The sequence below is a fragment of the Camelus ferus genome, chromosome 5 (genome assembly GCF_009834535.1).
Source record: "Camelus ferus isolate YT-003-E chromosome 5, BCGSAC_Cfer_1.0, whole genome shotgun sequence".
Classification (NCBI taxonomy): Eukaryota; Metazoa; Chordata; class Mammalia; order Artiodactyla; family Camelidae; genus Camelus; species Camelus ferus.
Genome location: NC_045700.1, coordinates 91493377 through 91517789, shown reverse-complemented (window position 1 = coordinate 91517789; position 24413 = coordinate 91493377). Strand labels below are relative to the sequence as shown.

General features: G+C 50.0%; 1 protein-coding gene across 1 annotated transcript in view; it reads right to left on the bottom strand.

Moving 5' to 3' along the window:
- INPP5D (inositol polyphosphate-5-phosphatase D) overlaps window positions 1-24413 on the bottom strand; it is a 114159-nt gene that overhangs the window by 27084 nt on the left and 62662 nt on the right. Inside the window, exons 7-15 of the mRNA XM_014564707.2 lie at window positions 21461-21541; window positions 21221-21292; window positions 20139-20262; window positions 9348-9454; window positions 7309-7411; window positions 4761-4957; window positions 4232-4349; window positions 1575-1671; window positions 899-1037 (exon numbers count right to left, since the gene is read on the bottom strand). Of these exons, the coding sequence (XP_014420193.2) occupies window positions 899-1037; window positions 1575-1671; window positions 4232-4349; window positions 4761-4957; window positions 7309-7411; window positions 9348-9454; window positions 20139-20262; window positions 21221-21292; window positions 21461-21541 (1038 nt within the window). The remainder of the gene's footprint in view (window positions 1-898; window positions 1038-1574; window positions 1672-4231; window positions 4350-4760; window positions 4958-7308; window positions 7412-9347; window positions 9455-20138; window positions 20263-21220; window positions 21293-21460; window positions 21542-24413) is intronic.

The following is a 24413-nucleotide window of genomic DNA, read 5'->3' as shown; positions in this document are numbered from 1 at the left end:
CCCGAAGCTGCACAAGACCCTGGTTCCCAGGATGCTGGGTTGGTGCTTATTAACGCTCAACCATTTCATAAGGAACACTCTGCAAGGGTGGTGAAATGTAACTCAGTAACATATGTTCGTGGCTGTTCTAAATTCGCGGACGGACACTATTTTTGCACACTGACTTCTAGCATCGTCTTTATTAAGACTTCACTAGATAGGTAGGTACATCTCTTGCTCTCTCTCTCTGTGAGACAGCCTGTTGTAAGGCTGTGTAGGGATCTGGAACCTCAGCCCTGGGATCTCTGGGCATCGGGCCTCTGTGATCTGGCTTTGGACTCTGAGAGTCAGTTTGACATCAGTGGGATGGGTTGGCTTTGGAATCCAATAGCCATTTCTCCCAAAACTTATGTTACCTCCACTCTGGTGAATATATTTAGTTGACTTCTTGGGGAGTCTGCCCACCCCCTCCCAAGGAATCCTTCACCCTCCCTGAGTGAGCAAGGCTGTTCTGGCCACGTGGCCCCTCTGACTGCTGCTCACTGGATGGGCATCCAACTTCAGGCATGTCTTCCTTAGGCTGGCCCGTGATCTGCAATTTGGGGAGAAAACTGAGCTGGTCTTCTCAGACTTCAGCCTTTCCTGGGGATCTAGGACTGGCAAGCTGAGGGCCTGCTGCCAGCCAGCTGGAGGACCAGAGAGGCAGAGGAGTGGCAAAGAGGGGAGGCCAGGACAGTTACATGGGAAGTAGGTGTGAGCAGAGGCCAATCGTAAAGAAAGGTGGCAGATCCGTAATGGGAACAGCATTGAGCTGCAGAGAGAGTGTCTCGGTCTGTGTGCCTCCGTGACCCTCTGCCCTGGGCTAACTCCAGGGAGCCTCTGTCCTGTGCAGCCCAGCTCCAGGCAGACAGCTCCTCACCCAGGTGGGCAGCTCCACACGGTAGTTGAGATCCCCGAGCCAGAAGAGGTGGGTGAAGCGGTGCGTGATGTTAAAGGAACTCAGTTTCCTGTCTCCCAGAGCCAGAAACCGGAGAATGTTCATGTAGTTTTGGTTTCGCCTAATTAAACAAAAAAAGCAGACTTCTTAGCACAGGGTCATTAGTTCCCTACTCCACATGGCAGGAAGTCGGAGGGGATGTAGGGGGAACTGAGACTGAAACCTCCAGCCCCTGCTACAGCAAACCACCTTAACGAGATCCCAGGCTGAACTGGGAACGCAGGCGGCCCAGGGAGCGGCCACTCAGCAGGGAATCAGAATCGTGAATCCTCCAGATGGCTGTCTTCACGACTGGGCCACCAGTAGGCAAAATGGTTTTAAACTGTAAGGGTGCCCCAGATGAGGTCTTCCTTTTAGAAATGGAGTGGTATTTAGGTGTCTGTTGGGTTAATGACACAAGGAAATGTCTGTTCCATCCTTTAGATAAGATTCACCCTCACTCTTGTGCTGCAGTTGCCTTTGACGAGACCGTGGGAAAAGCCTTTAGAGGCCGACAGGGTCCTGGCCGAGGGCTGAGCCGTCCTTTTGGTGTTTAGGGTTTGAGGTCTGTCTGGGAAGATAACCTCAATATCTGCTCTCGAGGAATGGGCTCCATTACCTGAGTTTCTTTTCGCTTCCAGAAGTCAAGTGGCTGTTGACAAATCCTAAGGAGGTTCCATTGAACATGAATGACACCCCCACAGCTCCCTTGTTCCCTAAAGGGAGGGGAGAAGGGTGAAGTCAGAACATCAAATAGGCAAACTTGCCAAGCGGCAGGAAATCGAGGTGAAGCATTGCCATTTATCAGGAGGGAAAAAGCAGGTGTGGGAAAGTGGAGGAGGAAGAAAGTAGAACAGCTTTGTCTGGGGGCGGGCAGTGATGGGTGATGGGCCTGGTAGGGGGCGAGACTCCTCTAGGACCAAAAGAAAATGGGATGAGTGGTGGAAGGAGGCTGCTGGTGGAACTCATTCTGGCATCTCCCTCTAAGGGGACTGTCAGTTTCCCCAGTGCCCAGGCAGGACCATCAGAAGCAGCCAGAAGCCTCGGGAAGAAGATTCAGAAGGAGAAGGCCTGGGCTGGGCAGGCTGATCTTCCACCAGCTCATTCCAGCTTCCTGGAGAGACCAAATCCCACACTGAGACCAGTGGCTCTCTAAGTGCGTTCCCTGGACCGGCGGCCTCAGTACCACCTGGGAACTGGTTGGAGGTTCACATTCTCAGGCTGTGCCCTGGACCTGCTGAATCAGATCTTCTGGGGTTGGGGGCCCGTAATCCATGTCTAGCAAGTCCTCTAGGTCAAGCAGTAGGCAAACATTGGCCCACCCCCAGCTAAAAATGGCTTTTACATTTTAAAATAGTTGGGAGAAAATCAAAAGAAGAATGTTTTGGATACATTAACATGATATGAAATGCAAATTTCTGAGCATGCAGGTAACACTTTATTGGAGCACAGCTACGCCTCTCGACAGCGCTGAGCAGTCACAGTAGAGACGACGTGGCCTGCAAAGCCTGAAACATTTACTCCCTGGCCTTCGAGGGCAGACGTCTGGCCACCCTGCTCTGGATGGTTCTGACACTTGCAGAAGTCTGGGAAGCTGCTCCGCCCATCAGGGCAGCTGTGAGCCGTACTTCATGGGCTTGTCCAGCCTGAGAAGGGCTGTGAGCATAAATTCACATGGGGACTGTAAGCCTCGGTAAGGAAGACAGACTGTGGAACAGCTAATACATTTTTATACTGACTACCTCTTAAAATGGTACTATTATGAATGTATAAGGTTTGAGAAAGTACATTATTAAAACTGACAGCCCTGTTTGCCTTTCCTTTCTTTAATGTGCTACTAAAAATGTAAAACCACCCACGTGGCTCACATTCTGTCTGGGCCCCTGGAGCTCAGCAGGCTCTGACCCCTCGGGACTGTGGGCGGAGCTGCGGCCGAGCTAGGACGGGCCTCCTGCATGCAGGCTCTCTCCCTGCTGCCCTGCAGTGTGGCCTGGGTTTAAATCCTCGCCCACCACTTCCTTGTCCCTGGGCCTCGGACAGGTTGAGGAACCTCACTGTAGCCTCCAGAGCCTTGTCTGTGAATGGAGCTAGTGACAGTCCCTACACCCACAGTGCATCTGAGTTAAATGAACACCGTCAAGCATTTAGCACACGGCCTTGCATAGGGTACGCTCTCAAAAAGGTCTTAGCTCTTCCGTCAGTCAGCTAGCATTCACTGAGCTCCTACTCTGTGCTAACCATGGCTGGGGGACATTTGGGGGAGGTCAGGGGAGAGAGGCCAGCCTCAGGGGAGAGAGGGGGAGGTGAGGGAGGGGCTGGTGCATGGGAACTCCTCCACCTCCAAGATGCCTTCCCATGGCCATAAAGCTCAGACTGTAAAGGTCTCGTGCCACAATCTGGCCTCTCCATCACCCACTAAAGCCGAGCCCAGGGGCTGCAGGGCCTTTGCTTTGCTGTTCTCTTTATGTGGCATGCTCCTCCCACGCACACCCTTCCTCACTCCTTGGACTTGAGTACCAACACCTTTTCTGAGAGAGTCCCTTTGACCTTCCATCTCAAGTAGCAGCTGGAGCTGCTCTGCCCACACACCATACACTCTGCCAGCATGCTCACCCCCAGAAACCATCCCGCTGCCTGTCTGTCCTGCCTGCCTGTCCAAAGGAGCAGGCTCCTGTCAGCGGTGGCAACGAGCCCCGGGCCCAGCCTCGTGAGGGAATGGGGTGGGGTTTGTCTTGTGATGGGAGGTCCAAGAGTATTGCAGGCTGGTAGCTGTTGGGACGGAGGAGGACAGCCCGGGCAGAGATGGATAAGGACTAGAAGGAGGTTCCTGGGCAGCGGAGGGCGTGGGCTTAGAGCAGGGCAGCTGCTGGGACAGGAAGGAAGGAGGCGAGTGGGTGTGGACGCGGGCAGTTTGCGGTTTCTTGGCAGAAGGGCTGAGAGAGCTTTTTACGTTCAACTGCAGCAATTCTTCTATTTCCTGTTACCTCTGGGGCTCTGTCCTGTCCCTGACGCCAACCATCAGAAACCGCTGGCCTCGCCCTCAGCTCCACCCACTGCCCGTGTGGCTGCACCTGCCCCCACGCCCTCACAGTCAGACTCACACAGACAGACCCACAGACTCGCACACTCACAGACTGATGGACTCACACACTTAAACGCAGACTGACAGACTCACACACACTGGCACTCACCCTCCCGCAGTCTCCGCTCTTCTTTCAATTCTCTGAAGCACCCTGACCCGCCCCCGCCCCGCCCTGCTTCCCGCTCACCGCTCACCCAGCGTGTTGGCGATGCCCGTCTTCACGTTGTCAGTGCAGATGTGGCTGATCCGGTTCTCGTGCTCCGGCTTGGCCAGCACCACGATGCGAATGTTCCAGAGGGTGTGGATGGCGATCTGGTGAGGAGGACAGTGCTGTGACCCTTGGCCAGGACTTAGTGCTTGACCCCAGAGCAAGGAGTCACACCCAGCCCTCACCCCAGCTATGGGGCGCCCTGTCTGTAATCCCTACGCTTCGGGGGGCTCCTAAGGATGCCTCACAGATAAGATGTCGATGAAGGTGATCTAAGAGCTCAGGCAGGGAAGAGGGAGGACCCCGGTGATCAGCAACACCCATGGACCCTGTTCATTTCTGAATACAGGTGCCACTCTCTGGCTGTGGAAGGTGAGGGCCACTGAGCACATCCAGGTATCTTTGGCAGTTGAGGGCCAACAGGCTGACCCCGCCCTTGCCTCTGAGATGCTCCTGACTGGCTCTGCCAAGCCCACTGCTCCGGAGTCCCACCCAGGGCTGCAGCCACTGCTCACTGTTTTGAAAGTCATGCTGGTGATTTCTTGCAGGGAGTGTCTGAGTATCTCCAGCCACTCCTTCTCTCCCAGGGGGTCCTCCTGGGTGCCGATCACGTAGATGTCATGGGGAATGTAGTCAGCAGAGTCATCCCGTGTCTTTCCCTGCCCCTTGGAGAGAAACCAGGACGTGATCTTCTTGGGAGGGGGGGCGTTACCTTCAACAGCAAAACCCAACACCAAGTGAGTCAAAGGTACATCAGGAGAATTCAAAACACAGGTGGGTAAAGCATGGGGGGTGGGGAGGAGGGTCATCTAGTCACTGAAAACCATTCAGGCCACCCAACAAAATACCTTAGAGAACTAGGCACTATCATCTCCCAGGGTGTCAGGAGGGTCAGAACTCAGTTAAGTTTTTTGTAAAGATAGCGCTAAGTTTCTGAGACTAGAAACACCCAAAGATTCCGTACGGCAACTTGAGCTAGTTGACAAGATGTCAAACATGGTCCTGGTCTGTGGGGCAACCATAGTAACAGACATAGGCCTCAAGAAACCTATGTTCCGTTGGTGGTGAGACAACCCGGTAGGCTGACAGGGTTAGGAGGGAGGCTTCTGACCATGGTTAGGAGACAATAATGACTTCCACAACAAGAGAGCGCTCAGCCAAAAACTGAGAGATGTGCAGGGGTTAGCCAGAGAAACAGAAGAGCGTGGAGAGCCCTACTCCACTGCCATTTCAAAAAATGAGCTGAGGGGGTGGGTATAGCTCAGTGGTAGAGTGTGTGCTTGGCATGCACGAGGTCCTGGGATCAATTCCCAGGACTTCCATTAAATAAATAAACTTAATTACTTCCTCCTCTCACCAAAAAAAATACACCTAAAAATTGAAAAATAAAAAATAAAATAGTTGGACAAGAAAAGGGGGGAGGGTATAGCTCAGTGGTAGAGTGCATGTCCTGGGTTCAAGCCCCAGTACCTCCATTAAAAATTAGTTAAAAAAAAAAAAAAGAGCTGAAACAGCTCAACAAAGAAATGATGATGAAAGATTTATTTCTCCTCAAAATGCCCTTGAAAACAATAAGCTTTCCCAAAGCAATAACCTCTTGGCTCACAAGTGCCAAGAAGCCAAGACCTAGAGCGACTTGACCTTGGCCAAGCTCTGCTCCCACTACAGCTCACGGTGAGAGCACAAGCCCTGGGGGCTGGTGGCCTCCTCTTGGGGAGACCCTCCCACACCGCCCTGGTGTGACAGGGCCCCAGTCAGCATCTTCCATGCTGTCTCTGTGTAAGGGACACCCCCTGTGGTTGTGCACCTGGACTGCTTGAACCATGCCCGTCCAATTTAAGAGTTCCAGGCTCACAGAGGAAAAAACAGAAAGGGACCCAGTGGCCACGTGCATGAACCCCTAAGAGTGAGAGCCGATGAAATCGGGTGGCCAGTAAGAAACACTGGGGAGGAGAGAAGAAGACACAGAAACTGGGCCACAGTTCTATTTCAGTGCTGCTGTGGCTCCTGGAACATCTGGGCATGAAGGCCTAGGGAGAGCTGGGCTGCGGGAATCAGGGTCGGGAGGTCCCCTGACTTCCCTCCCAGAAGCCCAGCCCGTCCTGCACTCAGTGACAGGCCAGGAGTCCCAAGTTGTGTTTTCATTTCTGGATCATACTGTCGCCTCCACCAAGGGGTGACACCTGCTGTGTTGGGAGGCGGGTGGTCCTGACTCTGATCCAGATAAAAGTCGGAGAGACCGATGCCTGGTTAAATTCAAATTTCAGATAAACAAAGGGTAATTTTTAGAATAAGCATGTCCCATGCAATATCTGTTGATCTAAAATTCAAATTAACTGGAAATCTTGTGTCTCCTCAATTTTTACAAATTTCTAGCTAAATACTTAGACCAAATAATTTAGTATAAAACATATTCAGTATAAAATTATATATTAGCATCTAAGTATATACTACATATATTTAGTATAATATCTATTTGGTGTCTATTTGCACTTAATTCTAGCTGAATTGTTACACTAAATAATTATTTAGTACATTTATATCAGCCCATTATATTTATATATTTAGCATATGATATATATTAGTATATAAATATACAGTATATATATTTAGCATAATATATATTCCGTTTGTATATATTTATTTATTTCTAGCTAAATACCTATACTGAAAAATTATTTGTTGATTCTGTGAAATTCAAGTTTAACTGGACATCATCTCTGTCTCTCTCAATAAATCTGGCACCCTTGCTCAGGGAGGGAGTTCCTCCTTCTGGGCCTGAGACCCCTCGGCGAGCTGCCCAAGGTCAGCAGGTGCCCAGAGCCTCTGTATAGTCAGACTCTACCTAAAACCTTCTAGTTTAGACGAGAAAAGAAACCCATGTCAGCTGCACTTGGGTATGAACCTCCTGGAGCTTGCCTTGCTTACCCCTTGTCTCAGGATGGGTACCCACGTCTCAGGACTAGGGGTAGGGTGGGGAGACAGGTGACGATGCCCAAGGCAGCAAAGCAGAACCCGCGGGGAGGTGGCAAGGCGGGGAGATGGGGAGGCTCGTGGACCCACCCATGTTCCAGGTGCCGATGAAGATGGTAATCATGTCGGGCTCCGGCTGCTCCGAGTGCTTGTTCTTCATCTGCTGGAGAAGCTGGCAGAAGCCTTCTCTCTTCTAGGAATCAAGGGCAGACAAGACTCAGAAAGGCCTCTGCCTCCCTGCACAGGACACTTTCAAAGGACTGGTCAGCTTCAAGAAAACTGAGTGGAGCACAGATCAGTGCGGACTTCCAGGAGAGCCATCTGGAAATACGTATCCAGGGTCTTAAGAGGTGGCTTCCCTCTGACCTGGCCCTTCCTCTATGAGGACAGACTCTAAGGGAACAATCATGGACCATACAAAGACCCAACCACACGGTAGGGACTGCAGCACGTGTTTTAACACAGAAAATATTAGAAACCTTCGTGTCCAAGCTTAGGAGGTGAATTAATAACTGTATTATGCATCATCCATATGCCACTGGAATACCATAGGTTTTAAAAATTTCATCAGCAAGGATAGGTGGTCAAAATATACTATTTGGGATGAAAAGCCAGTTGACAAAACAGTATGATTAGCACCCTTGCTTTTGTATTAAAAGAAACAAACAAAAACAATCCTGAAGACGGAGTCCAAGTTCACTAGTGGTATACGGGTGTTTCTGTTTTAAACTCTTTGCTTATTAGTATTTGTTACTTTTCCACCAATGAGAATAGATTACTTGTGTAGTGAGAGAACATTTAAATTAAAGAAACTAATTAAAAAGAAAAGAATACATGAAGGCTGTCATAGTCTTCTTAATAGTTGCCCTGGGTACACAGAGGGGCACAAGGCAGACACGGCCCTCTCATAGCTTATGGTCACATAGGGCGGGCTGACCAAACAGGCATGCCCCCAAATTTTAGGTTGTACCGTATGAAATTACCAATGTTTGACTGTCTCTGACCTACAAAGATGGCAATTTCATATGATTCAAGCTAATTTAATTGCAAATCTAAGCCCCTTGAAGAAACCACGAAGATGTCATGATGGCCACCTTCACGGAAAACTGCCTTTAGTTAAGGATGGCTTAAAATTCAGTGCCTGATTACTGCTTGTGTCTCGATCCTTGCAAGCCTGCAGCGACAGGCAGAAGTGGGTGTTGGATCCATGCTCATGTCCCCAGAATGATGTCCAGTCAGGGGTTCTTTGTCTCTGCCCACCCAACCTGTCTGACCTCCACTTTCTTGTTTCTCCTAGTTCCTTTTCTGTTGCTCCTCGCAGCCCTTCCCACCCTCTCAGCCAGTTCTGGGAGCCCTCGGACCTCCCACTGGCCTCCCATCAGCCCACCCCTGCCACACAGGGCAGGTAGAAAGAGCCAGGTCCCAGCACTTGGTGGGGACTGTCCCTGTGAGCCTGCACTGGGATCCCTCGTCCCTTGGCCTCAATGCTGATGCAGTCAGCCAACACCCGACGTGTGGGTGCTCTTTGCAGCCTGCCTCACCCCGGCCATGTGCTGCAGGATAAACCGCAGGGCAGCGATGGTGGGTTTCAGCCCTTGGTCAGCGTGTATGAGGTGAGGGATCAGGTCCCAGAGACACCTGTCTCTACAGAAGCCACCATAATGCCCAGATCCTGAGTTTTTCCATCAGCCCACATCACTTCTTACTCCAGCAACCAGACCTGGTAGGAAATCTCAGATCTGCAGAGTGGGGCAAAGTGTAGAAATGGAGGGCATGCTGGTTGGGACTCAGGTTTAAATCTGGGGTGCCCGTGAGGGCTTCTGAGTGCATCTTAGGGAAGCTAAAAGCCTCCCAGTGGGGCTCAGGGCTGGGGAACACGTGGATGATAAAGGAGGCAGCTCTCAGGCGCAGGTGTGGTGGCAGAGGAAGGAGACGAAGCCATGACTGCTCAAATCCCAGCTGGCCTGGAATGCGTCCCCTCACCTTCCTGGGCATGGCTCTCCCAGGTGGAAACCAGGGGTGAGAACTGAGTGAGCTGCTGGTACCAACTTCCAGGCACACAGCAAGCCTCAGAAAACATGCGTCCCTCACTCCCCCTTGGCCCGTCTCAGGGGTTTGTCATCACTTACTTTGGAGTCAGCAAAAACATATTCCTTTCGCAGGGTCTTCTCCTTCTCTGTTTCCACCAAAATCACCAGCTTGTTCAGAAACTTCTGAGACTTGATGAGCTGCAGGACTTAAGAGGAACAGAAATTCAGTTTTCTCATTTATCTGTCAATACGTCCAGAGTCTGCACTATAAGCTGGCACCTGACCATCAACAATGCTGACTTCCCCGTCTCCAGGCTGAGCACCAAATTTGCGCCCGGTCTCCCAGATCCTTGCTCCTGGCCGCTCTTCTGAGGAAGAGCTCATGCTGGCGTGGGTGGGACCTGGAACGGGAAGAGGTGGCCTGGCCAGAGCGGGAGAGCATGACTGTCTGTCCTTCCATCTGCCTCCCTGTCTCCCTCCTTCCTTCTCTCTCTCCTCCTCCTTCTCCTCCTTCCTACCTTCTTTCTTTCCTTTCCTTTTCTCTCTTCCTTCTTTTGTTTTTAATTTATATCTAAATGAAAATTTAAACATTTTTACTTCTAACAACGATTGAAAGACTCAAATTGTTCTACAAGATTTTTACAAACAATAGTACTCGTCAGCCCCACCTCCCTCCAAGGTCCTGCTCCCTAGAGGCAACCACTTTCAAGTCTCTTAATGGATCCTTTTGGAATTCTATCTCAGGTCTCTAAATAGCACACTCCTCTTGCTAACTTCCTGGTGCTGCAGTTTTAGGTATTTCCCATTATGCAATGAATTCCCACTATGGAAGATGAAGGTTTAGCTCTCTTTCACATGTACAACCTGTACCCACCTCACTGCTCCCCTCTCCCCCCGCCAAGGTATCATTTCAGTCCTGCCATCATCCTTCCAATAATTATATCATCATTTTGGCTAGGTAGGCATTCAGGGTTTATTACGACTCTGGAAATGCTCTTGACAGACAAGCCCTGGTTGCTTTCTTTTTCCTGCACGACTTTATTTTTCCTGGAGTGAATAGTTGTCATGTTTTTTCTCTGGTCCTAACCCTCTCAGTTTGTAACTTCCTTTTCGATGTGATCAAGCGCTTCCATCAGGTTTAGCACCCTGGGGGAGCCTCTCCCCGGGCCACTGGGCTTCTCTTCTCCAGACTGGTGACTTCCAGGCCTGATGCAGACCCATTACTCTAGGTCCCTCCCTCTCCATCACCTGGGAAGCCATTCGCCTCTGTCTGTCTCATATTGGATCCTGTTTCTTGGACTCCATGCTTCCTCTTCCTTGATTTATGCCTTCATTTTGGTAGAACAACATCCCTAGTAGCCTTCCAAGAAAGAGGGAATGGGTGATACATTTTTGGAGGCTTTGCATGTCTGAAAATTCTACCTCGCACTTCACTGACACAACTCTAAGTTAGGAATAATCTTCCTCAGGACCCTGGAGACCTTGCTCCATCATTTTTAGTTTGCAGCACGGCTGCTGAGAAACACAATGTCATTCTGATCTGCCTGCACGCAGAACAGTTCCCACGGCAGGCCTGGCTACTATCCTTGGAAAGGCTGCTTGCAAGGTGGCCCTGGGTTGGCATCTGGGAACCTGGATTTGGGGAGGGTTCCCAGCATCCCCTGAGCTAAGAGCAGCTCACTGTGCCTGCACTGTTTGTACAGTGTGGTTCATGCTGAATACTTGCTTTCCTCCCAGGAGTCTGGAATTTGGGAGTATGCCAGGCAGAAAGTGCCTTCATGACCAGCCCCCAGGAAAATCCCTAGAGTTGTCCCTGACAAGCACCCCTGGTAGATACATTTCACAGGTGTCGTCACAACCCAGCAGGGAGGAATGAAGCCCAGCCGGTGTGACTCCACAGGGAGAGGACTCCTGGAAGCTCGCGCCTGGTCTCCCCAGGACTTCACCCCGGCCGCCTCTTCCCTGGGCTGGCTGTGCTGTTCCCTTCACTGCAATACATCACAGCTGTACGACTCTGCGCCGAGTCCTGAGGGTTTTCCTGGAGAATCACTGAACCTGGAGGCGGTCTTGGGGAACCCTGGCACAGCCTGTGATCCATCTTTGGCTTTGAAGTTCTTAGGATCTTTTCTTGGAATCCAGTGTTGAGACTTTCCAGTGCTGCGTGTGCTGGACACTTGGTGGGCTATTTTCAACCTGGGAACCGGTGTTGTTCTTGAATTGTTTTTTGAATTTTTTTGAGAATTTTTCTTGAATTGTTTCTTTAATGAGTTTTCTGTTTCCCTGTTTTCTCTTACCGACACTTACTATGCTGGTATTGGACCTCCTGGACGGGTCTTCTTTTTTTTATAAAGTCTTAAAAAAAAATGTCTTTTTTACTTTATTACTGTTTGTTTGTTTTGGGGGGTAATTAGGTTTATTTATTTATTTTTAATGGAGGTACTGGGGAGTGAGCTAAGTATGCGTTCTACCACTGAGCTATACCCTCCCCCCCGGATTGGTCTTCTCATTTGAAAAAAATCTCTTCTTTCCTATTTCCCTTCACTTCATCCTTTTGTTCTACCTTCTGGGAGCTTTCCTCAACTTTATCTTTGCACCCTTCCTTTGAGTTTTTATTTTAAAAAATTTCTGCTATAATAGGTTTTTCTTTTTTCTTGCCTTCCTCCTCCTTCTGCCACTTTCCTCCTTTTTCTTCATTTTTATTTTGTTCTCTGAATGTTCCTTTAATAGCATTCTGTCCTTGTTTCATGGTCCAGTTTCTTTTAACCATCATAATTTGTTTCCTCCAAGTTTTTTTGTCTTTTTGCCTATTTTTGCCTTAAGCCTCACTGTCTCCAATTCTTGGCTTCCCTCCAATGCCCAAGGTGACCCTTGGCTGTGGGTCCCAACGGTGACAGTGGGGGACTGTCCAGCAAGGCTTCTCCACTGGATGGTCTCTTGCGCTGATTCCTGGGGAACCTCTTAATGGCAGTGTCTTTAGATTTTTGTTCCAAGGCTCATCACGTGGTCCAGAGAAAAATCTTCCAACCTAACCTCCTGCCTACACGGTGTGGGCCTGGCTGGCTGGGCAGGGATGAAAGCTGGGGTCTCAGCATTCAGAAGTGACTCTAAGTCCTCTGTTTCAGTATGTTCCTCTGCCCTCACCAAGTGTTTCCCAGTTCTTTACCTTAGAGAGAGAATAAGCCTCAGGTCTTCTGCCTAACATGTTCAAGGAAGCAACTGGCTGTGTGGAATGGACACGGATCTGCTGGGTCTAACTCTCTCAAGAAGATTTTCATCCAATCCTGCTGTTTAAAACCCCAGCTTCACTCCCGCCCCAGGGCCCCTGATGCTGCCGGCTCCTGTGCCCTCTGTGGTTCCGCGGTGTGAGTCAGGTGTCTCAGCTTTTCCGATGACATACTCAAAACTTAGCTTTTTTGGTTCCTCAAGTTGGTTACAGTCATCCATCTGCTTCCCAGCATTCAGAACTTTGCTGCCGTCATTCTCTCTCCTGTTCTCTTTGTCCCTGTGAGCTCTGCCTTTAGGAAGGGAACTGACAATAGTGTGTGTGTCCAAACACCATCTTTTTTTTTTTTTTAGCTGAAGTACAGCGAATTACAATGTGTCAGTCTCCAGTGTACAGCACAATGTCCCAGTCATGCATATACACACATATATTCATTTTCATATTTTTTTCCATTAAAAGTTATTATAAGATACTGAACATAGTTCCCTGTGCTATACAAAAGAAACTTTTAAAAAATCTATTTTTATATTTAATGACTAACATTTGTAAATCTCAAACTCCCAAATTTATCCCTTCTTACTCTGTTTCCCTGGTAACCATAAGATTGTTTACTAAGTCTGAGAGTCTGTTTCTGTTTCATAGATGAGTTTACAGTGTCCTTTCTTCTTTCTTAGATTTCACATATGAGTGATATCATACAGTATTTTTCTTTCTCTTTCTGGCTTACTTCACTTAGAATGACAATCTCTAGGTCGATCCATGTTGCTGCAAATGGTATTCTTTTTTTTCTTTTTTGTGGCAGAGTCATATTCCATTGTATAAATATACCACAACTTCTTTATCCAGTCATCTGTTGATGGACATTTAGGTTGTTTCCATGTCTTGGCTACTGTATACAGTGCTGCTATGAACATTGGGGTGCATGTATCTTTTCACATTAGAGTTCCCTCTAGATATACGCCCAGAAGGGGGATTGCTGGATCATACAGTAAGTCTATTTTTAAGTTTTGAGGAATCTCCACACTGTTTTCCATAATGGCTGCACTAACCTGCATTCCCACCAGCGGTGTAGGAGGGTTCCCTTTTCTCCACAGCCTCTCCAGCATTTATCATTTGTGAACTTTTGAACGATGGCCATTCTGACTGGTATGAGGTGATACCTCATTGTAGTTTTGATTTGCATTTCTCTGATAATTAGCCAAACACCATCTTAAGCTAGAAGTCTCCCTCCAGGGAACCCATAGAGGTCCCGTGCTCTCAGAAGTCCCATTAGCCTTGTCAGCAGCAGTCCATGTCCCCCAGCATGACTCCTATCAGTGCCACCTGGCATGCCCCAACTTTTCCAAATCTGCTGCTCCTAGGCTAGGCCTCCTTCCTTCTGAATTTCTGGTTTTCCTTCCCATCCGTTTGCAGGGCTATGTGGCTGCCCCCAGGATGGGGCATCTTGCACGCGCAGGATTAGTATTTTTAATACTATTATTGGTATTACCTGGGTCAGTAAGTGGCCCACTTGCCCCTACACCTAGTTAAATAAAAGTAGAGTCTTCTTGGCTCCACTCCCCCTTCCCTGTCTACAGCTCATCCATCAGCATGTATGAGCAGTTCTACCTCCAGACCATTTGCCATCTGTCCCTCTTTCCCCAACTCAAGCCACCACTACCTCTTGTCTGGCTACTGTCACGGTCCCCTAATTGGTCTCCCTGTCTCTGCCTGCCCCCTGCCATAATTTATTCTCAGCACAGCAGCCAGAGTCCATTTTAAAGGGGGAATCACACCATTCCCCTGGTTAAAACCTCCTAACAGTGCCTCGTTGTACTTAGAACGTACCCCAGCTCATCAAACCCCCAAGACCGGTGCCCAATCTCTGCGCCGTCTCTGCTCTAGCCTCCCCGCCTCCTCACATGCCAAGCTTGCTCTCCCGACCCCGGAAGCTCTGCCCAAAAGCCTCTCTTTCCCTGGGTTTCACATGGCCAGCACCTTCTTGACACTCAGGCGTCAGCTCAATGTCCTCCTTTGTTGTCACATCCTATTTAAATTCCCAGCCTAGAGTTCACCACTCCCCGACGCTTTCCTGACTTACGTGTTTGTGCGCTGGCTTACGTTTCTCCCTGACCCTGGCTTGGATGTAACCTCCCAGAGGGCTGAGACCCCACTTGGCCAGTTCACCTCCACATCCCCATCCTGAACAGCTGCTCAGTGAGTGAATACATTATGATTTCCTCTAACAGCAACTGGGTTTTCTGGTGTATTGGAGACTTTGATGCCAAAGCTACTAATGAGCATGGTGACCAGAAACGGGGCAAAGAAGCTCCAACACCTGCAGCCAAAGATTTCCTCCAAGTGGGCAGCACTTTACAATAATGATGATTGCAAACTGACTGTATGCCAGGACAGCTAAGGACGTGCCTCGTCCCACCGGCCCCTCCTATAACCCTGTAGGAATCCCTGTTTTATGGATGTGGACGTGGAGGCTTCAAGTAGTAGTTCAGTAACTTGCTCAAGGTCACACACACCATTATTAAGCCGTGGACGAAGGACATGAATCTAGTACGTGAAGGCAGTTTACCCAGAGCCCCTCCCCGGGGAAGCACACTGCCTCTCAGTGCCAGCTATAGAGAAGCCCCCTAAACATGTAGCCACGTGAACTGTGTTGTGCCACTGGTCTCAAATGCATTCGTTCTCTCACTCATTCTCTCACTCAGGAGGTATTTAATGATCACTTGCTCTGTGCCAAGCACTGTTTTAGACCCTGGAAATTTAGCAGTGAACAAAGACCCATCCCCTGGCCTCTGTGGAGCCCACATTAATGGTGGAGGTGGAGGGGGATGGTCAGGGATTTATAAGCAACATCACAAGTGCTTGGTTTACTGGCATCCCTGCATGTGCACCTGCTAAGTACCAGGTCCTGTGCGAGGTAAAGACCCCATCCACTTTGGAGGAGGGGACCTGTGAGCACATAATTGTGCTCTGATGTAACAGGTGCCACAACAGAGGATGGACCAGGCCCCACTGGCCTCGAGGGGGGAAGGAGCCAGGTGGGAGAGGAGCCAGGTAAGCGAGGTCCCAGATAGTCTGGCTGGCTGGCTCTGGGCATCCATGCTCCTCTTTTAAGGGCTCACAAACCCATGCTATAATAGTTCATTCTAGACTCCAACTGGGCTTTTTTTCCAGGCTACTCATCTCTAGCTTGGATCTTTCACCCAAACAGGATCTGACGGCAACTCCCACTGTCTATAATCCCACAAAGCTGTCTATTCACCCCTGTAGGTGGTAAACCTGTCTGTGCTCTTTAACCCCCAGGAGAAAACCTCTGGCTTTCAAGGCCCTGCCCACATCTGGGACTCCCTGCCCCGCTGCTCCTCCCTCCAAGGCCGCAACAGGTGATATGTGATTTCCCTAACAACCTGTTCCACTCCTTGTACATGCTACTCTCTCAGTCCAAGTGCCCTTACCTACTACGTGCTTAAACTCCTATTCATCCTTCAAAGCCCAGACAGAGCCACCTCTGTGGTGTGAAGCTTCCCTGCACCACCCCACAGCAGAGCTAATCAATCCTCCTCCAGGGATAACTTTCCACCTGCCACATTCTAATGCATGCCCACATGTCAGCCTTCCCTCCTGAACTGCAGGTCCTTTGAGGGAGGGCTCTAACTCAGGCCTGGCCCACAGAAAATGCTCAAAAGAAAAACGTCCATTGAATTAAACTGACAAGAGTTCACAGTGCTTCTCAGAATCTGACAGGCATTTCTTTCAGTCCAGAAAGCTCAAGTTTTTTAGAGCAATCAGGCACTCTTTGACAATCTCTTTACTCATCTTGGGTTTCCGTTTCCTCTAGTCAAAGTTGGGTCCACCCGTTTCAGTTGTAAGTCATTTTCTGTGATAGTTAAGAGGAAAGTATGGGTCTAAGCTGATCACTTTCAACAGCCCTCCCCTGCTCACATCCTCTCTCTCCCTCTCTCCTACCCAACTTGGCAGTAGACAGAGTGGCCCTGCCTGACACTGTGATCTCAACTCTGTGAATATGACAGCTTGTCACACTCCAGTGTCTAGGGACTTCGTCTCCTGACCCTTCCTCCTCACTGCTCAATTCTGCCTTCCTCAAAGAGCTGCCTTGGAGAGATCATCATAATGATGATGATGGCGGTGGAAGCAGCCGATTTTACTGAGCACCTACTAGACTCTAGGCATTATATACTTTGACGTTTTCCCATTTAAGACTTACAGTAGCCCTACAGAATGCTACTCTACCCATTTGACAGAAATGTAAACTGAGGACAGAGAGAAGGCACTAGACCAAGGTCACAAGTGGCTGAGCTGGGACTCAACACTGGGCTAACACCTCCTCGTGCTATCTACACTCTTCTCCTCGCTGTACCCCACCTCCTGCACTGGGATGGTCCCGACTTCCATCCCACCTCCTGCCCCAAGAGCATCCCTTGGACCTTGGTGCCACTGCCCAGGTGGGCCTTGAGAGCAGGAGGTTGCAGGGCAGGGCAAGCCCATGTGGGACAGACCCTTTTTTTCCTTGGCCTCTGCCGGACACTTTGCCAGGGGGTCATTGCTGCTCCTGGGCACAAGGAAGATACTCTCACATGCTCTAGCTCACCTACTCATGATAAGTCTGCAAGACATCTATTATTATTATTCCCATTTCACAGATGAGAGAACGGAGGCACAGAGAGGTTAAGTAACTAGGCCAGGGTGCTACAGCTAGCAAGCGGCAAGGCTCTGGATTTGAACCTGGGCAGTCTAGCCCAGAGCCCATGTTTGCTCTTACCCTCTGTCCCACTATTTCCAGCACAGTGTCTGGCATCAAATTGATGCTGAACATATGATCTCCTTCCTGAGCCTCTGGAGGTCCAGAGCTAGGGACCTCTAAGGGCAATGGCATTATTTGCAGGGCTTGGCTGTCAGGCCAAATGTCTGCCATTTGGATGGACAGCTCAAACCAGGGTTCCTGATGGGGCAAAGCTATGGCTCGTGTGGTGTACCCTAGAGGCCTGTGGGACATGCCACAACCTCTTCCCTTTGCCACCTCTGCTGGTGCGTGCTTCAGAGCTGGTGGTGCTGAGCCAGGACAGTCCCCGAAGGCCACCCTAGCCCATGGGCGAAACGGCAGTGGGCGGCGTGGAAGCACAGGCCACGCTCCCCATGGGCACCTGCCCAGGAGGCTAGTACAGTAGGATTTTCTTATCTTTTCAATTCCAGCCATTAGCCGTGGTCTCAGACTAGCATCCGCCTCCAGAACATTCCATCCCACAAGTCAGGCTTCTAACAGAACCAGACCAGAGTCCTCTGCTTCCAGACAGCAGGAAAAAGGTTTCATGTGGTGACCCCATGCACACAATTTCTGTGTATGTGTAACTACAACGCAAGTTTCATGAACAAATATTTAAAAATTACCTTTACTCTCTGCAAAACCACTTTGGTGTTTTCTATTTTAACCTTTTTTGTTCTTTTCTCTCCCCATACTACTTTATTAAGAACAAAAGATGCTGATCTTGCTTGCGATTTCCAGATAAAACCCAGGATACCTGTGATTCCTTTTCAGAAAAAGGAATAATTTTTTTACTATGTGTTTGTTCCAAGTATTGCATGGGACACACTTATACTAAAAAATTATTCATTGTTTATCAGAAATTCAAGTTTCACCGGGCATCCTGCATTTCCATTTGCTAACTCTAGCATCCCTAGTTATGTGCTACTAAGCAGATTTTCAGATCTTGGAGAGTGAAAAATAGTGTTTACAGACCGGAGGGACTTTGTCTTCAGGGGTCTATAAACCTGAAACGGAACACAAACTGTTGAAGGGGGAATTTATTTGAGGCGGGGAGGTCCACAGCACTTCTCAAGGGTCTCGGGGAACCTATCGGCCACATACACAAAGAACCACAGCATCACAGCTATTGATATCCATCAGCCAGAACTGGGGCTGCTGGGGAAACTGGTGGGCTTTCCTTAGGTCTCCTCTGCTCTGCTGGCGACCACGAGCCCTGTGTGGCCCCTACACGGGGGCTCTGGCATCACCCCTGCCTCCTGCGTTCCTCCTGCCTGGCCACCCTCACCTGGGCCCTTTGCCTGCCAGCCCCTGCAAGGACCCAATGCCGTGGGCTAACCGGCCTGGCGCGCAAACGTCCTCTTAGCATCGTCTCACGCCTTCATCCACTCGGTCCAGGCTGTCTGCAAGTTCTTGATTCCAGGACAGCCAAGCAAACTCCTCCTGCTGCCCTCCCATCCAGAGGACACCCCATCCAAGTTGGGTTCTGCTAACTTGCATGCCTCCCTGCTTCTCCTCCAGCTCCCTGCCGGCATGCACCTTCCCCCTCCCGCCCGGATTACAGCAGCGCTGAGCAGTGTGCCTGCGTCTACCTGCCACGCTGCCCAGGGGGGCGGGGAATGCAGTGGGTTTGCCTCTGACCAGCTGAGTTACTGCGGGCAAGTAAACACGCAGACCCTCTCAGGCACAGTGCTTTTCGCTATAAATCTACTTCCCTCAAAGTGTTGTTGTGACGATAAAATGAGATCAAGTAAGGAAATGCGGCTCAGAAAAGACCACATTACGACACATAGGTCCCTCTCATTGTACACAAGGAGAGGTTTGGAGCTGTCCCGTCCGCGGCAGGCGGGGCTCCGAGTCCAGGCAGGGCCACATCTGTGCATTTTCCATCACTCTGCTCGGTTGCCACCTAAAGTCCAGCTGCCCTTCAGGGGTCCCTCCCCCGGGAGCCTCTCTGCAGCCCTTCTCTTTCCGACCTTGGCCACACTGCCCGGCTGTCACTCGCCATCCTCCCCATCGATGCTGCCAACTCCAGACTCTGCCTCCCCGAGCTGCTTCCCACGCCCAGTTATCCCCCACCCACCACCTGTGCTTTCCTTCCGAGCTGGACTCATCCTGCTGACGTATGTATTGGCCACTCAATGCAAGGGGATGTAAATTCCATCTGGGCAGAGTCCTTGACTGCCTTGCTCTCTGGATCCCCAGTGCCTGGCCCCCTGCAGCTTCTCCAGAAGCATTTGGTCTGTGAACACTTTCCATTTTACTGATGAGTTATTTTGATGAGGAAAATGCAAAGCCTCAGTTGCCCAGAGTGGGTCCTATGTGCTAGTTTTCTTAAGAAGCCTTGCATGTGGATTAATTCACTTGATCCTCATCATCCTCATCTTACGAATGAGGAAATGGTGGCCCGGGGAGGTGAAGTGATGCGTCCAAGGTCACACAGCTGCTAAGTGGCAGAGCTGGGATGTGAATTTAAACAGAGTCCATGAGCTCAGCACCATGCTAAACTGTCTCTCTGTCCACGCTGCCCTAGAATTGCCACCTGATTCGGTCACCTGAACCAGACACTGTGATGACCACATGCATCAGCCTGGCTCTTAGCAGAGAAGAGCTCATACACACGCGGAACCACCACCCACAGCTGAGTGTAAACTCGTTTCCCCAGGATCAGAGGAAGCAGGTGGAGCATACGAGCAGGCTCATGATGGAGGCGGCATGAGATGGGGGTTTAGCAGAGGGGAGGGGTCCCACAGGCAGGGTGAGGGCTGGTGGGCATCCCGGCACAGGGGTGGAAAGCGCCTGGCAGGACTTTTTCCCTGGCAGCCTGCCGCTGCCCGGCCACAGTAAGGGCATCAGCAGAGAGAACTTCCCAGACATCAGGAGGCCTTACTTTTCTTGTGGCTGTAGAACTTGTCCTCAGAACCATCCTTGGACTTCTTAATTATCAGCTTCCCGGACTCAACATCGACTTTGAGCTGCAGTTTCTGAGCAATCCCCAGAGATTCTGACTTCACCTGTGAAAAGGAGGAAGAGGAGCGGGGAGAGGGGGAGGAGGGCAAGGAGGAGGGGAAGAGGGGATGTCAGCAGTCCCTTCTCCTTCCCGGCCTTCACAGTGCCAGGCCATCAGGCCCTCGCCAGTGTAGCTGGGCAGCCCGTGGCCGTGTGTCCAGCCCCGGTGCCCTGTGGGGGGCCGCCAGGCTTCTACGTCCAAGGGGGAGTCTGCATAGGCAGCGCCTGAGAATCGCTAAAATGTGGAAGGAGCCCGGCTTGCCCGTTGTGTGCACGTCGGCTGTTCCACCAACAGGTCTGGTGGAGGAAACAGATGAACTACTGGAAAACGGCTCATTCCCTGCTTAATTTGACAACACTCATTAATCTGACGTGTCATCTACTTCCAGAAAGGATTTTAAGTGATAGATTTAAGCTCCTGGACCTTGTTACAACTGATAAATGAACATTTACTGATGATAATTAGGAAAAAGACAACTGTCTAGGCACGCTCAGAAGATGGAAATACATCCTGGCACGGCGTTATCACCCGGGCTAGCAGGGACCTGGGGGCGGGTATCCTGCCCTGCGCTGGAACGTGGAACCAGTGCTGGGCTAGCTGCTGCAGAGTCTCTGGGGGCCCTGAGAAAAACAAATTTCTTGGCCTGGAGATGCTAACTCAGTCACTTTCTGGGAAATCATAGGAATCACTTTTCCCCCTAATCCCCCCTCAAGGCACTATTTTGCAGCCATTCTGGGGGCCCCCTGTTTGACGACACTTACTGCCCCCATTTGGAGAAGGATGCATTTTGGCATCCTGGGCCAAGGAGAAGCTCCTGCCTTGGAAGCCTCCCCATGAAGGAAGTTCCACACATTCATCCGGGCACCCACTCTAATGTTTAATCATCTTCCCAGGGAGTAGGTCCCGCTGAGCCAAAAGCCCGCCAGCTCCCAGGTGTGGAGCACGAGTGCACAGCCACTTACCTCGAAGGTGACTGGTGGGATGAGGGACCGCCGGTGGGAGGACTCAGGACCCTCATGCAGCAAGGCCTTGACCTGTGGGTATAAACGCAGGGGCCCTTCAGGCTGGGGGGTGTCAGGAAGGCAGCAGCAGTTGGGACAGAGTCAAGGGGACACCTGGGCATTCTCTGAGCCTAGAGGGGACCCAAGAGAAGCCAAGGGACCCAAGAGAAGCCAAGGGAAGCTGCAGGATCCCCCAGGTACCTTATCTTCAATAGAGGACAGCAGACTTGTCAGCTGGCTGAGCTTGGCCACCACGTTGACTGGATTGGCCTCAGCAGGCCCCTGGGACGTGAGGAAGAGCAAATAAAGATGGAGGGCTGAGTGCGGCTGCTGAGAGGCGTCAGGCCAAGCGCTCTCCATGCTTTATCTTGGTTCATCCCCCCGAAAGCCCTGTAAGCACGACTATTGGCCCCTTTGCCCACAAGGAAATCAGAGGTATCTACAATCACGTCAAGATTACGATGACCAAAAAATAAATCTTCATTTCTTCTTCCATTTAATCTGCTTCTTTCCTAGTGCTTCTCACCTCAGCCACTCAGTTGCTTAAACAAAACTCTAGGACTGTCCTTGATTACAAGATTTCCACCTTCTATGTCTATGCACCGGCTCGTGCCCGACTTCCAAAACACAACCTGTCTCCTGCTTGAAATACCTAGTTGCTTCCCGCCACTGGGAGAAAATTATCCAAACTCACTGAGGCTCTGTATGATCTACCTTCACCCCCAGCCCCTCTCATCCTCACTTCCGATCTGTCCATGGCCCTGAGCAGTACTTTCTGAGGAATCCCTAGAAGCAAGGACATCATCTGGGAAGGCCACTTCCTTGTCACTCAGGTCTCAGAGCCACTGAGAGGTCTTCTCCAACCACATAAGCCAAAGTCATCTCTATTAGATCACCCTGCTCTGCTTCGTATCGGTCATCATGATTGTTTATTGGTTCGTTGTGCGTTTCCCCCACTAGAATGTATTGGTTCTTCTAATCCTTCTTTTGCAGAGGGGGAAATTGAGTCAGAGTGGTGAGTCACTTGCCCAAGGTCGCAAAGCTAGTCCAGACTTGAGATTTGGATGTAGATCTAGCCCAGCGGTTCTCAGCTGGTGGGATTTTGCCCTCCGGGGACATTTGACAATGTCTGGAGACATTTGGGGCTGTAACAACTAGAGGATGCTAAAGGCATCTAGTGGGTAGAGCCCAGGAGGCGTTAACATCCTACAACACACAGAACGGTCTCAGCCCCGAGTGTCACTAGTGTCGAGGCTGAGGGCATAGTTCACAACTTAGTCTGAACGTGGGCAAATTGGTCTGAGGGCCACCTGTGGGTTTACAAAAGCTGACCGGGTTATCTCACTTAGCTTTTCAGTTGACCTTCAGAGGATGTGGGCTCCAAGGTTAACAACTCATCCTTTCTCACACAGGGCAGACCCAGGTCTCTCCCCAAACCTCAGGCCAGCAGTCATTCTAATAGTGTTGCATTTTGTACCTCCCAGCAGTTTTCAAACAAATTCCATGCAGGGGTCCAGGGGTCCCCATCTTGCCTCGTCTGCCTAAGGGGAGGGGCCTAAGGCTGATGAGAGGCTGCCCCAGCCAGACGACTCACCCAAGCAGTTTCACTCACTCCTTCCCATAATCCTGCAGTGGCAGATATGACTATGCCCGTTTCACAGATGAGGAAACTAAGGGCGGGGTGGGAGGTGAGTGAGATGTTGAATTCCGATGTTTTTGCTCCAGAGGCCGGAGTTCTTTCCTCTACCTCAGGCAGTTTTGGAACTTCTCCTCCCATTTGTGAATTTCTGAAGCCAACAAGATACTCTCAGATTTTTTTTACAAGTCAGCATCTTAGAAGAGAGGTTGGCATCTAGAACCCTTTCTCTACATCCCTGGCGAATGCCATTCTGTCACCGCTCTGTCCTGCTACCAGATGCAAACGCTTTGGCCTCAGCACACAGGGCACCACTTTGGGGTGTGGCTGCTGGCAGCCTACCTCTCTGGAAGCTTCTTCCTCTTCTAATCTACTTCAAAGATTTGGGTGTGTGATCTTCTATTCAAACTATTTAAATGTTAGCGTCTCGCAGGGCCCCTGTTTTGTCTAGATTTGCTTTTACTTTCCCAGAAATTAACTCATCATTCACTTCGAGGAAAGCAAAATCACCTTTTATTTTTTTTTGATGAATTTTTAAGTTGTACAAACAGAGCACAAACATATTTTCTCAATTAAAACACAAACCATCTGGGCAAACTTGAAATCTCCCCTGCCCAGCCCCCTTCTGCCCAATTCCATCACCTCCTCATGGTGACTAGAGTAGCCCTTTGGGTACAGACACTCCTGGTCCGATTTCCATGTGTAGACTCACATCCTAGTTTATCCATTGTTCTGCCATTTGCTTTTTTTATCAGCAGTATGCCTTGGAGACCTTTCTACATCAGCGTATCCACTTTAGAACATAATTCTGCATCATACTTTAACCCTCTCTCTGTGATTTCCAATGTTTTTCCTTTTTAGAGACAAAGCTACACTAAACATCTTTGTTAACATCTCTGTGCAAATGTGTAGACCCTAAGGCAGCTGCCTATGGTAGATCTATTTGCTTAAAGGATGCTGGGCATTTAACATTTTCATGCAAATGGCTAAATTGCCTTTTAGAAAACCCATTCCACTCCCAACATTGAGCTGTGAACCCATGTGAGCCCCTGATCCACACACCCTGGTCAAGCCTTGGCTTCCCCAGGCAAAATTTCCCCATGCCGTAGGCAGGATGAGAGCTCCCTGTTTCGCAGGTCATTTGCCGGTTACTAATGAGGTGAGATTGTACATGTTTTCAAGTGTATTCTGGCCATCCCCAGTCCCTCTTCAGTCAAACAGCCTTTAAAAATCCTCTCCCCATTAAACAAAAATCTGGTTGTTTTTATTTAATTATTTGTGGAAGGGTTTACTTTTAAACATAATCCTTTGTCCCTTACATTTCTTTCAAGTGCTTCCTCCGGAGATACTGCCTTTGCTGTTTTTAACTTTGCCGATGACACTTTGTTACACAGACCTGTGCTCAGTGGATAACCTGGCCTTGGCCCCCTGCCAAGGCGTAAGCAGGTGTGTATGTGAGGGGTGGGCCACCTTCACCTGCTCTTCCTGGGGCAAGGGGCAGATCAAGCATTTAGACAG